Here is a 16,416-nt window from a genome sequence, read left to right as displayed (position 1 = left end):
TTGAACCGCTTTATTTTCGACGACGATATTTTGTACCACGATGTTTTAGAACTGCGATGTTTTCTCCCACGATGTTTTGTAACACGACGTTTTCGCCTTGCGTTGTTTTCTCCGCGACGTTTTCGTCTGCGGTGTTTTTGCCGCGATGTTATCGGCGGACACCCCGACAGTTGAATGACGGTTGCAATATGCATAACCTTAGATAGTTAACTAGTATGTTGGGTTAACATTCTATTAAGTGCTATGAGTTGCATGAATTTTCTATGCTTAAGTTTCCTTCTTACTTTATCAGCAAAAATTATTAGTGAATAAAAAATATGAAAGAAAAAATTCTCCTTCTTTCCAAACATCATGGGAATATCCATTTACAATTATTAAAGCCTGAAAAAAGCATGTCTGCGATGTTAACGCCATGCGATGATATGTAAGATACTTTATTTTTACCACGATATTTTCGACGGCGATGTTTTTAAACTGCGAAGTTTTTGAACCGCTTTATTTTCGACGACGATATTTTGTACCACGATGTTTTAGAACTGCGATGTTTTCTCTTTGCGATGTTTTCTCCCACGATGTTTTGTAACACGACGTTTTCGCCTTGCATTGTTTTCTCCGCGACGTTTTCGTCCGCGGTGTTTTTGCCGCGATGTTTTCGGCTGTAACCAACTGTCGGTTAATAGAATCCAAGGCAATGCATCTTAATTTTTATCATCTTTGCAAGATTGATCTTATCAGCAAAACTAAGCATAAAACTGTTATTAATTAAAATGAATATTAAGGAAATACTGCTTTTTAACTTATCGACATTCTTTGCACATTAAAACAACAGAAAGTATTCTTTCTGTTACAGACACACAAACTTTTACTGGAACCTATGTGTTACCTCTCATACTTCTATCTATCAACTTTAAGGAATGGCACAACATCTAGAATTAAACCTGAAACCATAATCTCTACATAACATTTTCAACCAATATGTTCAAAACGTTCTGTCATTTATGTTATTTTTAAATTACTCACTTTTTCTATTTTAACGATGTATAAACATTGCCTTTCATCATTTTTTTTTTTTTTTTTTTTTTTTTTTTTTTTTTTTTTTTTTTTTGTATTCTTAATTCTATTCAGAGTCATGCAGCAATAAAGTAAAAAATAGTATTTTAATCTTTTATCTTTTTTCTAGGTGTGACAGTGGTTACACTGGGCTTAACTGTGATGAAGAAGCTACAGTAGGTATGTTGCATTTTTACTTAGGAATTTTCATAGAATAGGTACACTTTTATTGCCAGAGACTAAAGATAAAAGAATGTTATTTCTGTTTTTATGACCCAAAGTATGAAACTGGTTAATTTTTATTTGAAGTTCCATTTTCATTGATAATATTTTTCAACAAAGATTTCCTGACAAAGGAGAGTCTCTTCCTTTTGATGTATTTCATTTGATAGCTTTACTTGATAATTCTGAATTCTATCTACGAAAGTGAGTTTCTATTGATTTTCAAGTTATATATGTAGGTTATTCAAAAAAATATTTTAATTTCTTTTTATCAAACATTTCTTTACTTTAATTTCAGTTTTTTACTACGCTTCTAATTTTCTTTTAATCTTAATCGAATAAAAACCTGGAATTTATAGTAATGGTAGCAAATGTGTATCATATTATTTGCTCTCACTGAGAAATAAAAAAAAACTGAAAGCTTAGACAAGGTGAGGTGGAAAAATACTTGACTTAAATATAATTGCTTTTCACATGGATTTCAACTAATATGAAATACTATACCTGCTTTTGAAAATACCACAATAACAATGAGAAAGAAAAAGAGTAAAATTTTTTAGCCCTGAAAATCATTAGCCAAAGGAAAAAGTTTAGGTTATATTTAATGGCATTCAGAAAGCCATAACGAATCCTGAAAAGCTATACTTTATTTACAATATTATAAACTATGATTTATGTAGTGCGTTTTAGAATATAGATAAAAATGAGTTAGGATATTATTAGAAAATTAATTTCTTAAGATATTCGGCTATATTTGACACCGAAATTTTGGAAAAAATTACAAATAAATCTATTATTGCTGTTAATTAGCAATATACTATTTCAAATGATAGGAACAGGCGATAAAGTACAATTTTTGATTTTTTCTTAAATTTGAATTAGAAATTTGTTAAATTTCAGGATTACTAAATAAGTTCTCGCAAAAATATATATCATTATTCTACTTAATGGAATTAAACGGACGAAATCTAAGTGATAAAATAAAATATACCTGTTTGAGTATACACTTTAGCTATTTTTCCAAAAATTTCTCTCTTTTAATTTACAAAATTGTCTGAAATTATTTTTGACATGTACGTAAACCTAAACTTAGTCTGTTTAGCTAACTATGTTTCGCAGAATATTTTTGGGAATTTTCATAAAAATACTATAGTAATATTTGAAGTTAAAGACTTTTCGTAACAGAAAAGGTGAAAACAATCAGTTTTGCAAAAAATAGCTTTACTTTAGTGCAAACACAAGCAGAATGAAAAAGAAAATGTTGCCACGTATGAAAATTAAATTGAAAAACTAATCTTGTAGAGCACTAAATAACAAATGTAAAGTTTCAAAATCATCATTTGAACATTACCAAAAGTATTTATATGAAATAGTTTCATTGTAAAGTTATTTAGAGAACTTTGTGTGCCTGTGGAGATCAGATTCCGGGTTCTTAAACAGGAATTTATGGTTCATGGGTAGAACAAAAAGAGCCATAAATCTGGTTCTGAGACCGGCGAGACAAAATAAAAGTAGTTTTAGGAAGTTTAATGTGTAAGCTTTAAAATAAGGTAAGAAGTTTTTGAAACATTTCATCAGATTTAAGGATTAGAATGTAGTCTGCTACCTTAGTTTAGTTAACTAAAAAAAAAAAAAGGTTATTTTTGTGTGGACATGAAATAGGAACAAATTCTGAGTCCTACCTTTATAATTTGGTAGTCCTGACCTGCGTTCGGTTCCAGGCAAACGGGATGGAATTAATATAGCAGAAATATTATTAGATTCACATAATTAGAGTCATGTCATAAGAAAAACGTAAAACTTTTATTCAATAAAACTGCCGTTATTTTTAATGTTAATAAAGAAAACCTCTTCGTATTTCATAATAAACAAATATTACATATAAACCCAAGATGAGAGAGCTGAGTATTTATGTATAAAAAAGAGAAACTAAATAAAATATATGAAAAAAAGAAACTGATGAATAGATATATGCGAATAATTGTGCTTAGATTTTAATTTAAAGAAAAAAAACAGAATAAAAAACTGAAACTCATTATTCAATTTTACCATTTTGGTGCAAATATGAGACGACTTCACATGAAAGATTGATTGCATTTTTGAGAATATTTCTGAGACAGCAAGTTCTCACATACAATGGTCTCACGAATGTGATCATGATGCATTGGTAAGGTCTACAAGGGAGACAATTGAAATGTTATAATAGCATAACGAAAATGATGCTTTTCTATATTTTAATTAGAAGCTATTGCGACTCAAGAGAAAAAACCTACAGGTAGGCCTCCTACAAAACTTGGTACCTTCACAACGCGATACTTTTACAACGCGGTTTAAAAAATGAAGACTCTCCCCTAGTCCCCAGCTGGATAAACCTCTAACCGACTGACAGTTCCATAATTATTTTGTTCCGGATGCAGAAATTTATTTAATAAAAAAGAACCTAGTATTATAAGTCGTACTAATCTTAGATAATGCGTTCTCGTGTCTAATTGATTTAAATCATCCCAATGTTGAGATTGCATTTTTACCATTCAACAGCAATCCTCTATTGCAACCCTTGGATGAAGGAATCATAGCAACTTTTAAATCATCCTATATCCATAAATCATTTGAATTAATTTTTAAGAAAATAGATTCTAGAGATATCACAGTCAGCGAAGTTTGCAAACAATTTTCAGTTTTAAATTGTGTAGAAATTATAGACTCGTCCCTGCGATAAATGCGCCTATCGCATTCACCTATCGCATAACTTCTTGAAAAGTATGATTACAGGAAATGATGAGTTAGGAAAACGTTGGGCCCACCAGCGGCCGAGCGGTAAAGTCGCTGAACACTGGCAGTTCGGTCCGAGGTTCGAATCCCGCGAACAGGCTGGCTGCATGAGCGTTTTCGTGGTTTTCCACATGTGTAACGTGTATACGAGCCAGTTTCCCTTAGAAAGTCCTCCACGAAAGGCATCCCTCCCTTTAGGCAGATAGCCCTCGAGGCTTTGCCATAATCACACACACACACACACACATAGGAAAATGTTGCTGAGCCAATTCAGTGTGAATCTAACATAGTAAGTCTTACGCACGCAATATGAGGTAATGGATTCACTGAAATAACTATTGATGATACTCTAGAATTATTTATAGAAAATTAAATATAAGAAGCAGATTTGGAGAAGCATTATTCAAAACACTGCCGACTGAAGGTAATTCTGAACAATTTTTTAATGAAGAACAAAAAAACATTCACTCGGAAAGGTATAGAAAAATGTTTGGACATGGCGAAACAGATGGAATCCTATTTTTTAGAGAACGATTCTCCTCTGGAGAGATCAGAAGTATTTAAAACGGAATCTCTAAAATTGCTTATCTGCCTATCAAGAAATTTATAAAGATTTGAAAACCAAAGCATGCAATCTCTAATGATAGATTTTTGTTTCCAAACCTAAACCTACCGTAAGTGCAGTGAAATTAATTTTTTTTTCTCCAAACCTTAACCTACCGTAAGTGCAGTGAAATTTGTCGATGAAACAAGCTCATAGCAGCTTAAAATAAAGCCAGTAAAACGTTCTTGATCAACTAAAACAATAAGTGGCAATGAGGAATTTTGCGAGAAAAACGTTATGTTTTTTTTTGATTTTGACTTGAAATCATAATCTTCTTAGTTTCTATATGATGTTGAATTTTAATTACGTTTTTTATGAAATATTTTTATATACATAAATTAAAGAATGAGATGAAAAAGTTATACTATAAAAGACAGCTTTTCTCTTTTTTAGAACTGAATTTCAGTTTTTGTATTCAGTTGGTGTTTCTTATAGTACGATTTCCTACAATGCGGTATTTTCAAGGAACGTATCTACCGCATTGTAGGAGGGAGGCCTACCTGCATTTTTTAAATTCCTACTATTAGCTCACACTCTTCCTATATCTTGTTCAAATAATTAAACAATTTTTTTCTATTTTTAAATTTTTTCTTTGCTGATATAAGTAGGAATTGATTTTTAAAAAAATTTAATTAATTAATTATTATTTAATTACATTTCAGTCGTTAATAAAATTTTTATTCATCCACTCAAGTTCAAATACATTTTTTTTAATTTATAGTGAATGACACTTGACATTAATATAGTTTTTTTCACACATTAAATTTTTTTTAAATTTTTAATTCTTAAAAATTTGATTTTGTATTTCAATTTTTTTTTTAATTTTTCTTTGTTGACCTAAGTAGAAATGGACTTTAAAAAAATTTTTTATATTACTTGTTTATTTTAAAATTCAAATTTGGCCTGTGGTTTAAAGAAAGCTTCAGCCTTTCCTAGGACACCTTTATTACCGCAGAATTTGGAAACAGAGTTCTTTTGTTTTTGTCTTCAATATTAATAATTATATATCTTCAATATTTTAATTTAATATTTTATTTAATTGTTTAAAAGAAATTGTATTCTAATCATAAGTTTTCGATTGCTTTTAAATATGGTATTGGATGGCTACTTACTAATCACAAACAATGATATAGCCAATAAATGAACGGTCATTTCATAATAAATTGTTCTTTCTTAAGCCCTAATGTTTCTTTGTGAAGAAAATAACTGTATAAGTCTGAATACAAATTAAAAGTTTAGACTTGTGAAGAAGAAAAACCAGAAATATATTCTTACCTATTCCTAATAGAAATCTATATTAAAGTATTTTATTTTGGAGCTAAAAATACAAAATAAAAAATAATTTAAGAGATAAAATGCTATTCAATCAATTCAAGTCGCATGATATTCCAATAAAGAAAATTGCATACACCGTGCTTTAAAATTTGCGCCATTGAATTACTACCTCACTAGTGAAGAGCTAAACCTGAAATGATACCTCGTTCTCAAAGCATATCGTTTTGTTCGTAAGGTATTTATCGAAAGCTTCCATACGTTAAAGAACCTTAAGGAATTTCCATACCTGCAAATTTTTCGCAAGATCATCAGGAATGCTTTCATTGCATTTATACCTGTATATCATAATGTTTAATGGCATCGCTATTTTCATCTTTGCACAATTTTTGTTCAATATTATCAGTCGTTTTCTTCCTTAATAGTATTCCTATATATTATCCTTTGCATTGTTAAAAAAATATCTATTTTGTTTTGTCGTTTCAGCAGGAAAGAAAGGAATGCGCATAGCTCTGATTGTAATGTCCAGCGTAGTGGTACCCCTGCTTCTTTTAGCAATATTTATGATCCATAAGTACAGAATGTAAGTATTAAGAAGAAAATTGTATGAAATTTAAATCTTTGTTGAACTACAGTTATATACTGAGGTGCCAATGGATTTTAGTTAAGGAATAAAAACAATTTAAGCTATTATAAAAGCCATCTTTGAAATTAGGAAAGGAGCAAATAATAGGAGTAAAGCCTTTTTCTAGAGGCATTAATTGTACGATGAAATGGAATTTCCAACTAATTAGACAGCAAATTTATTTAAGATAACAGAAATAGCTAAGTGTAATCAAGAATAATCACCTTAAGTTTATTTTAAAAAAACTAATTTAAAACTTTTTTTTCTTTACTTTGCAGAAAACGCTAGAGTTAGCTAAATGCTTACGTTTGAGAAATATTAAAACAAATCTGGTTAAGTCAGCTTGTAGAGACATTAGGTATTTTGGAAGCAAGAGAGATGAAAAAGGAGCAACCGCCTTCGCCAAGAATCGAACCACGGACCTCTCAATTACGCGCTGAGCGTGCAGACCACCACACCACGAAGGCGGAAGAAATACCTTATAAGCTATTAGAACATTTATCATCAAAGATATTTTAGCTGGCATTCTAATCTTACATTGCATTAACATGGGGAATGCAATATGAAACTGAAATGTCACGTCTCTAAAATACAAAAATAAGTAAGGTAATAAGATTAATAAGATAGAAAGATCTGAAAATATAATGCATGCTTATACAGGGTGTACTCTAGTCTTACATTGCATTAACATAGGGAATTCAATATGAAACTGAAATGCCACGTCTCTAAAATATAAAAATATGTAAGGTAAAAAGATACCTAACATAGAAAGATCTGAAAATAAAATGCGTGATTATACAGGATGTACTCTTGACTTACATTGCATTTACATGGGGAATGCAATATGAAACTGAAATGTCATGTCTCTAAAATACAAAAATATGTAAGGTAATAAGATACATAACATAGAAAGATCTGAAAATATAATGCGTGATTATGTAGGGTGTTTCGGTAAATCGGTTACAAAATTTTAGGAGAAATAGTACACATTTAGACGGTAGAAAATCACGTAGCAATGCATGGTCAGAAACGCTTTTATGGCGCGGTAGTGATTACAGAAAACAAACAAAAAAGGACAAGAACAGTGTGAAAAAACACGCTTTATTATGTTTAGTATAGCAGAAATCATCAAATAAGAACAAAAACAGGCAATGATCATTAAAGAAGATGTTTCAAATTACGACCCCGAACCTTGATATAAGCCTCACATCTCCAGCGCATGGAAGATCTGCATCACGTATGAAAGATGCATGAGGCATGGTTCCTGCATGACGGTCCGGGTCATAATTTCGAAAATCTACTTTGATGATGATCGTCTGTTTTTGTTTTTATTTCTTGGTTTTCCGCTACACTAAGCATAATAAACATTATTTTCACCTCTTCGTGTCCTTTCATTCTTGTGTTTTGGGTCCATCAATATTGCACCAGGAAATCGTTCCCGACCATGTATTGCTATGTGTCTTTTCATCGTCTGGGTGCATTTTATCTCTCCTGAAAGTTCAAAACCAATCTGTTGAAACACTCTGTATAGTGTATGATTATGTGTAATACTGAAAGTGACTAAATAAAAGATTTAAAAAATTACATTTTGAATATAATATTTTATCGAAATGAAGCAGAACAAATAGCATAAAACAAATTACACAGTCTACTAAACTCATGTTAGTATTGCAAAGAAGAAAAATAACAAAATATAGCAATTATTTACTAAGTATATAAAGTAATATTAGCCTATTCATATTTGAATATGCCTATGTATTTAATAATATGTGTAGCTAAATTTAAATAGGTATAAATTTTAATCCGCAATAAATGCACTAAATTAGCTCTTATTACAAATAAAAATGATTCAAAAGTTTTCGGTTGTGCGAAACTGACAGCTTTTGAACTATTTTTATTTTTACTTTTATATTTACGTAATTTGATATAATTGCAGATAAAATCAATCTTAGACATGGGAAATAAAGATTTATTCTGATTAATAATGTGTAATAACCGAATCGAATTATTTTTATTGTTAATACCATCTATGAATATCTCTATTTGCGTTACCTTATATAATTATTTATTATAAAGCACATACAAATTCATGTATTTTACAGATTGAAGAAGAAAAGTTATAAATCAAGCTATTTGGATGACGGCTATTCTTCCATTGGCCTTGTAAGTATTCTCTTAGCATTTCGTTATCTAAATTGTCAAAATGAATATCAGGCAAGCCCTTGAAATTAATATTCTATTAAGAATTATTTAACTAAGAAAATGTTTCCTTCGTTTAGATAACTGGAAAAATTCTTAAGAAGTATATATGCCTATTTTAGCGCTTAAGTAGTTCACAAAAAACACATCGCTATGAAATAAAAATGTGTTCTGTTCTCTAAAAGTTAAAAATTGCTATGTAGATAAATGCATTAACTCATAGGTAATTAGTTAATGTAAATATGCTCACCTAGAGCCTAAATATTTTCTTACAAGATTTCAATGCTATTAGCACATTTTGCTAACTTACTGTCAGCATTTTGTAAGAACATCGTTAACTTGCAGTTATTATTTGTTACATCTGGTAATTAAACGTATTTTATTATAAAAATGTGCATAAAATGTATTCTTCAAAAATTCTGTAAATGTTTTTTCTAGGTACCAATGAGAAACTAGAATACTCCATGACCAGAGATGGAAATTTCACCAGTGCCATTTTGAAGCATTAAAAAAGAACGTCCAGTCTCTTGCATACAGGAACGTGAATTTCATTAACATAATAACAAACACAGCATGCCAGAAACAAATACCTTTTCCATCTTTATCAAATAACTGTTTGCCTGGATAAGACGGAAACTGTGCAAAAAATCGTGTTGTCTTTTTTGAGATTTTCATCAATGTACATTGAAAAGTCCAAATCCTTTACGCTGTGATAGTTCCTTTTTTCATAACAATATCAGAAAGCTGTCAGTTTTCTTACGTTTTGTGACCAGTTCCCAAGAACTTCTAAAAAATTTGCGAACAAAAGTTTGTAAAGCTGAAGTAAATACCTTTACAATGAATGTAAAAATGTAAAACTATCGTTATTAAGCAATGAATCATTCATGCTCCATTACCATGACGTCACATCTTTGTATGAATGTCTCACATTCTTTTCTTCACATACAAACTTTCATCTAACAGTGGTTTCTGAAACTTACAATAGCTGCTCCAATACAATAAGTAAAGCTGTTTCTGCTATGATGACATAAAAGAATAAATGAAATAACAATCGTTATAAAATCTCTTTATTAATTTAACTGTAACAGTTATGAAATTTAACTTATAACTCTGTCATTTTTGCAGTATAAATTTTTGGAATTAAAATGTTTTCTCATGTAAATAGTATTAATTGTTTATATATGAATAAAGGTTTCATTATCATGCTGCTCAAAACTTTTTATTTGCCAAAAGATTTTGATTTGAGACATGATTAAAATATATTTGCGTAACATAACTGATCTATTATTTTTTAATGTTAGCATTTATTTAATAACGAAAATGTTAAGTATTTGATCAAATCATATGTAAATAATTGTAGAATTCCCCCCCCCCTCTCGAAGAGGAGATTTGTGCCTAAGGTCTATTTCCTGTATTTTAAAATAGTATTCATTTATCATATTTAAAGAAGTGAAGTACGAAATAAGATATTCCCCATGTGTGTTTCGTACTTCCTTACTATAGCGGCCACCAACATTCATTTACTAACCAACTCGCCACGTATTCTTATACCTCGCTAAATGTTATATTTTTGCTGTTGCCACATGTTCTTATATTAACATCGTGTTTGAATTTTCTAAGGATTTCGAAATCGCATTAGTTGCCTTTTGATGAATATGCTATTGATAATCTTTAATTTAAGCTATATGATTTTTTTTCAAGAAATAAGTCTTTTATCTGGCAAATGAATATGCGAAAATGGCCTCAGCATGAAACTATATACATGTTAACGAGGAAACCATTCGGAGGTGCAATGTTAAAAATTGTACAGGAAAGAAGACTTCCGTGTTGGAAATTTGTTCAGTGGTTCAAGAATATCATTCATCACTGCTATTAGATTTATATATTCTTGGACAGAGAAGTTGACATCCATCAAATGGTGTGAGAAACAGCTTAATATGCGTGAAAATACTGCAATTGTTTGGAACAATTACAAGCTGGAAATGTGCTCCCTACATCTAATGCGAAGACTCAATGGCATTAGATGTGAAGACACAAGAGCATGTAATGTGAAGACTCAACATACCTTTTCCATACTTATCAAATAATTGTTTGCCCGGGATAAGACGAAAACTGTGCAAGACATCGTGTTGTCTTTTTTTAAGATTTTCATCAATGTACATTAAAAAGTCCAAATTCTTCACTCTGTGATAGGTCCTAACAATATTGGAAAAGCTGTTAGTTTTCTTATGTTTCAGTTTCATAACCAGTTCGAAACATAAGAAAACTAACGTTCGTTCGTTCAATGGCATCTAATGCAAAGACTCAAAGGTATCAGATGATTTCAACTATTTTATAAGCAGTTCTAATAAAATAGTTGAAATCCACGAAAGTTTGCTTGTCCGAAGTATGAACAACAACGTCAGAGTACTCCCACAACAGTGGATTTTTGAAGGGGTATGCCTGGACGATGGCGAGTGCTTTATCCTTCAGATCTAGAGTAGAGAAGCTACTACACTTATAGATAAAACTGCTCAACATGTAGAAGGGGAATCAACGATCTATTCAGACTGCTAGAAGAGGTAGGTATAAAACGGAGGAACTTAAATAAGATGTTTATAGTCCCTGTAACTGTGAAACATAATTACAATTCTGTAACACAGTTAAAGTAACTATAAAGAACTTATTTAAGTTCCTCCATTTTATACCTACGTCTTCTAGCAGTTTGAATAGATCGTTGATTCACCTTCTACATGCTGAGTAGTTTTATCTATAAGTGTAGTAGCATCTCTACTCTAGATTTGAAGGATAAAGCACTCGCCATCGTCCAGGCATATACTCCTTCAAAAATCCACTGTTGTGGGAATTCTCTGACGTTGTTGTTCATACTACAGAATTGTAATTGTGTTTAGATGTTCGTTTCCAAAATTTGGAAAGAATATGTGATTTAGCCAATAGGTTTAATAACAGACAATGGGGGACGCCCAGACATTACCTCGAATCACATCTTTGGAATTTCTTTTGAGAAAGTACATAGGAACAAATGACGTTTTTGATTAATTGTTTAATTAATAATTAGTTTCGGAAGTATGACTTTTTTTCTCCAATGCGGGCACTAGCCGCTCTAGGCGTTGACCACTACTAAGGCGAGAAGCGGTGGTCACTTTATTATGGAGGCACCTAATAAGTGGTCCTCCGTTACCTACTACGAAGGAACAGACAATGGACATTTATTCCTCCTCCAAGAATACGAGGCCTTCGGTACGGCAGTCAGTGCCGCTAACCACTTTCAGGTCTGGGCAGCGATTCTGCGGCTTTGTCATAACGATTATTAAAAATATTATTATTAAACAGTATATGAATGGATTGTTATTATTGTATACTGTGACGTTTATTTTTATTTTCGCACTTCACTAACTGGTGAGATATCTCGATTGATGAGTGATTCAATTTGGGGAGTCGCTAATTGTTCCAAACAAATTAATTTTTTTCTCCAGCTTTTTTTGATTAATTTGTAATTTTGTTAGTGTATCATTACTGATAAACTCATAAATCGCACTTCTGCTTTAGTGTATAACTTTAGGATAAATCCATTCTGCAAATTAATAATCATCATCATTTTTTTTCTGATTGTTTAAGACGATCACCACCACAGACCCGGAATGACCTTCCCAAATCGAAATTTTCCTAAAGTGGATGATGGTCTTCAGAAAGGAATAATTACACTTTAAACCCTGAGTCATACTCTTTCCTTCTCTTACCCATATGTATCAATTAAAGGATTCTGGTTCGATTTAATTAGCAGTCAGTATTAAAAAGTCATTTTTTCTCATTACACCTGGCATAGAGAGATAAAAAGATGAGCCAAATACTGTCTAATAATTTATAACCAAGATCGTTTACCATCATGTTCGCACTCTTTTGGTAATATTAGAAGTTAAGAAAAAGCGTGTCAAATGTAATACGTAACTCGAGAACCGGTTCTGGGTAGATAATTTCCACTTCCACAGTAGTTTAACTCTTGTGCAAATGCGAAACTCATATACAAATGTGCAAGATCGCGAGTGATCAAGATGTTAGTGTTGAATTAGATCGAATTATTTAATCTAACAGAGCACGATTAGACTGTCTGAGTAAACGGAGAAATACTTTCTTGGATGAATTTATTAGTGAAAGGTAGCCTTTTTCATGTTATACCACCTCGTAAACCACGGAAACACCTATGCAGCAAGCCCATTCCTCGGACATTGAATATAGTAAGTCGATCTAGCAGTTTTATTCTTTCTACCTCTGATGGGCAAAGAAGACAGTGCTGGACTGGTTTCAGTTATTGTATTTCATTATGGTAAGGATTATTCTACTCTTCCGATTACGGCAAAGCATACAAGCGTTATACGATTAAGGAGAGGGATTCTTTTTAAGAGGACGTTCATAAGGAATATTAGGTAGTACTTATACTGCACATGAGAAAATCCATATGCAACGTTGTTGCATGCAACATGAATTCCAGGCAGCCATCCTGTTTACCGGCATGTGAACTGCGTCTAACCACGATTGCTGATCAAATTTTACCACTTAGCATTGGTGGGTCCGCTGCGGTCCCATTTTAGTTTGTTGAAAACCGAATATATTGATTCGGCAATCATGGGAATACAATGACACAACACAAATCATTTTCTGAGAAAGACACAAATAATACACTCTTCTAAGATACTTGTAATTGAAATGTAAGGTAACTTTGTAACACACAAAAACTAAATTATCCACGATACTTTCAAACGCCAGCTACTGTTATCAAATCAGGAACTGGCAGAATTCCATGATAGAATAAATTTTTTAAAAAGGAAAATACGGAACTTAATTCGAAAATGAATTAAAATTACTTTAATTTAAAATAGTCGATATTTTACAAGAAAAAGATGATTATTTTATCAACGTATTTAAAATCAAATTTTGAAGTAGTGTTCTAAAGCCTGTAGCTTCGCTGAAGGTAGACAGAGTTGATGAAAGGTTCACAGAATTGCTACCCACTGCTCTCAAATATGAAATTTTCAGACTCATTTTTGATTTGCGGAAATAAATAAAATTTCTCCATATCAAGAAATAACATAAACGTTATAAACTCTTTGCAAAGAACAGGGGGCCTATCCACTTCTGTCTGTGAAATGGCGCTGAAAATGCTAGTCTAAAATCTTATTCGTTTTTTGTGAGAGCATGACAATTTTCTGTGCTCTTATATTTGCACATTGTGACAGTTTGCCACTGCGCACAAATGAAACAAGGCTGTATGACTGAATACTAGTAGATGGGCGATATAGTTGTCATCTTGCCTTACGTTGCAAACTCTGATTTTCTTCACGACTGGCGTCTCCGGTTTTTGCTTTTATATGAGCAACCAGTATTTCTGAAGTATCTACACGTTTACAAAATACTCTTGTAGCTGGATGGATTTGTATAGTACTACTTTCACACAGATACATTGCACAATTGTTTACTAACAGTTGATAAACATTTCACATATTGTAAAACATGCTATTACTTTACGTTATAAATCTATTACTTTAGATCTATTACTTAAGGATCTATTACTTAAGGATACTATTACTTTATGTTACAAAGCGTAATTTTGAAAAAGGAATCCATATCTGTTACAGGACTTGTCACTAAAATGTTTCAGCTCACGAATTTAAAAATATAAGATATTTTCTTTCTTGGTGTCATCTATAATTTGAAACTACGGTATTTTTGTATTAGATAAATCCATAGCAAAATTACTGTAATTTAATTGTGTGTTATTATTTAAATTACAGAATAGTTGACATAATACAAAGATTGTCTTTTTAATGTAAGAAACTGTACTTTATTTTTTACTATTGGTGATTCAATAGCTAAAACATGCATTATCATACTATGTTTTAAAATGAAAATCAGAAACGTTCATGAAAGAAACGATAATTGTATTATCATTACATTGCAGGTATAGATAATTACGGGTTTTTTCTGAATATTATGCATCTATTATACATAATAGTAATCTCACCTATTCCAATTCTCTTGGTAATTCAATAGATAAAACTTGCATTATCATACTTTGTTTTAAATTGAAAATCAGAAAAGTCCATGAAAGAACGATAATTGTATTATCATTATATTGCAGGTAGAAATAATTACGTTTTGTTTCAGAATATTATGCGTCTATTATACATAATACGAATCTCACCTATTCCAAATTAGTCAGATTATAGCTAAGAGATCAAGATTAAAGTTCACAATTGATCCGATTATTGCTAAAGTGCTATAATCTTGACCACTTTTGAATTTAAATCTTAATATATATATACGTACTATACTCTGCTAAAAAGACTTTTATTCACAAAAAATTATGGAAAGTCCCATGTAGACGTCCATTCACTAAGCTATAAGCCTGGGTCGAACTGCTAATGTTCAACGGTCTTCTGCTCAGCCACTGGTGGTCGCTGATGAAAAGAGTGTCTTTTTATTATTGAAACCAAGTTTCGAAAACCGGTGGATAACTGATATCTGACAGATATTTTTCTTCTTATATTTTATGTTTTATAAATAAATATTGCGCTTTAAGTATAAATATGACTGATGATTAATTTACAATAACTGCAAATAGAAATTTCATGATACTTTGAAACTTTACTTGCTTATTTTCGTGTATAGCAGGGAATTACCCTGCTAATTACCAGATCAGTTCAATGAATCCACTTGCAACCTCACACTTAAAGGTTCTTCGCAAGTGCATCACCGTTAAAGATGACAGCAAATGGGTTAGTACGCGAGGTGATTTTCCTCTGAGGTCTCACTGCCGGGTGAGAGTACAAAAAACTGGCTATCAAAGTGCGTATCAAATTCGAAACCTCTTTATTATCACATGAGCTGTAATTTGAGTCAGTGTGTTGTAATTTCACAGTTCACTTCAGTAAAATATGTATAAAATTTATAGTTAATGGTCAATGTCCATGCGATATATCAAAATAATGCAACTGTTGAGTCATTAGGTTTATTTTGGAAGCAGGAGAGATGAAAAATATGCAACCACTTCTCCGGCAACCGAACCACTGAGCTCTGGAATACGCACCCAGCGTGCAGACCCCCACACCACGAAGGCATGCCAAGAAGGTAGGAGAAATACCTCGTATACTCCTCCTTTTAAAGGGCGACTGACTGGAGTTTTCAGGGGACCCAGAAGCCAAATCCTGGGTGTGGAGAGTCATCATCAACCACTCTTTTAGTTCGGGCGCCACTAGTGCAGTCATTAGGTTATTTCGAAGCAAGAGAGATGAAAAATGAGCGACACCTTCGCCGGGAATCGAACCACTGACCTCTGGAATACGCGCCCAGCGTGCAGACCACCACACCACGAAGGCACGCTAATGACCTATAAATTTTGATGAGGAAATTAAATCCAGTTTAAATTTACTGAAATAAGTGAGTGGTGATACATAATAGTTCATCCAGTCCCAATGAGAAATTTGATAGCTGAGTGTAATATGCAGTCTATTGACTGGCTGTCAACTGACGTGACATCTTGCAGCTCTGAGTTCGCATTTTGTAAGTAGAATGCTGCAAAGGGTTTGATATTCCTAGTTTCATCTGAGATCTCGTAGGCGGAAACTTTTCCAAGTTCTACAGAATTATTATGTGAGGCAGTTTCTTAGAAACTTTT

At 32.0% G+C, this 16,416-nt stretch overlaps 1 protein-coding gene across 1 annotated transcript in view; it reads left to right on the top strand.

Moving 5' to 3' along the window:
* The window catches only part of LOC118201492 (uncharacterized), a 419,621-nt gene extending 409,669 nt beyond the window's left edge, over nucleotides 1–9,952 (top strand). The window contains exons 36-39 of the mRNA XM_085827141.1: nucleotides 1,181–1,230; nucleotides 6,407–6,503; nucleotides 8,648–8,708; nucleotides 9,183–9,952. Coding sequence (XP_085683267.1) covers nucleotides 1,181–1,230; nucleotides 6,407–6,503; nucleotides 8,648–8,708; nucleotides 9,183–9,200 — 226 coding nt within the window. The 3' untranslated portion in view covers nucleotides 9,201–9,952. The remainder of the gene's footprint in view (nucleotides 1–1,180; nucleotides 1,231–6,406; nucleotides 6,504–8,647; nucleotides 8,709–9,182) is intronic.
* Nucleotides 9,953–16,416: the final 6,464 nt, after the last annotated feature.

Source organism: Stegodyphus dumicola, chromosome 11 (assembly GCF_044657685.1).
Source record: "Stegodyphus dumicola isolate Sdum_Otavi_A_Nest chromosome 11, ASM4465768v1".
Classification (NCBI taxonomy): Eukaryota; Metazoa; Arthropoda; class Arachnida; order Araneae; family Eresidae; genus Stegodyphus; species Stegodyphus dumicola.
This window is presented reverse-complemented; position numbering and strand designations above follow the sequence as displayed.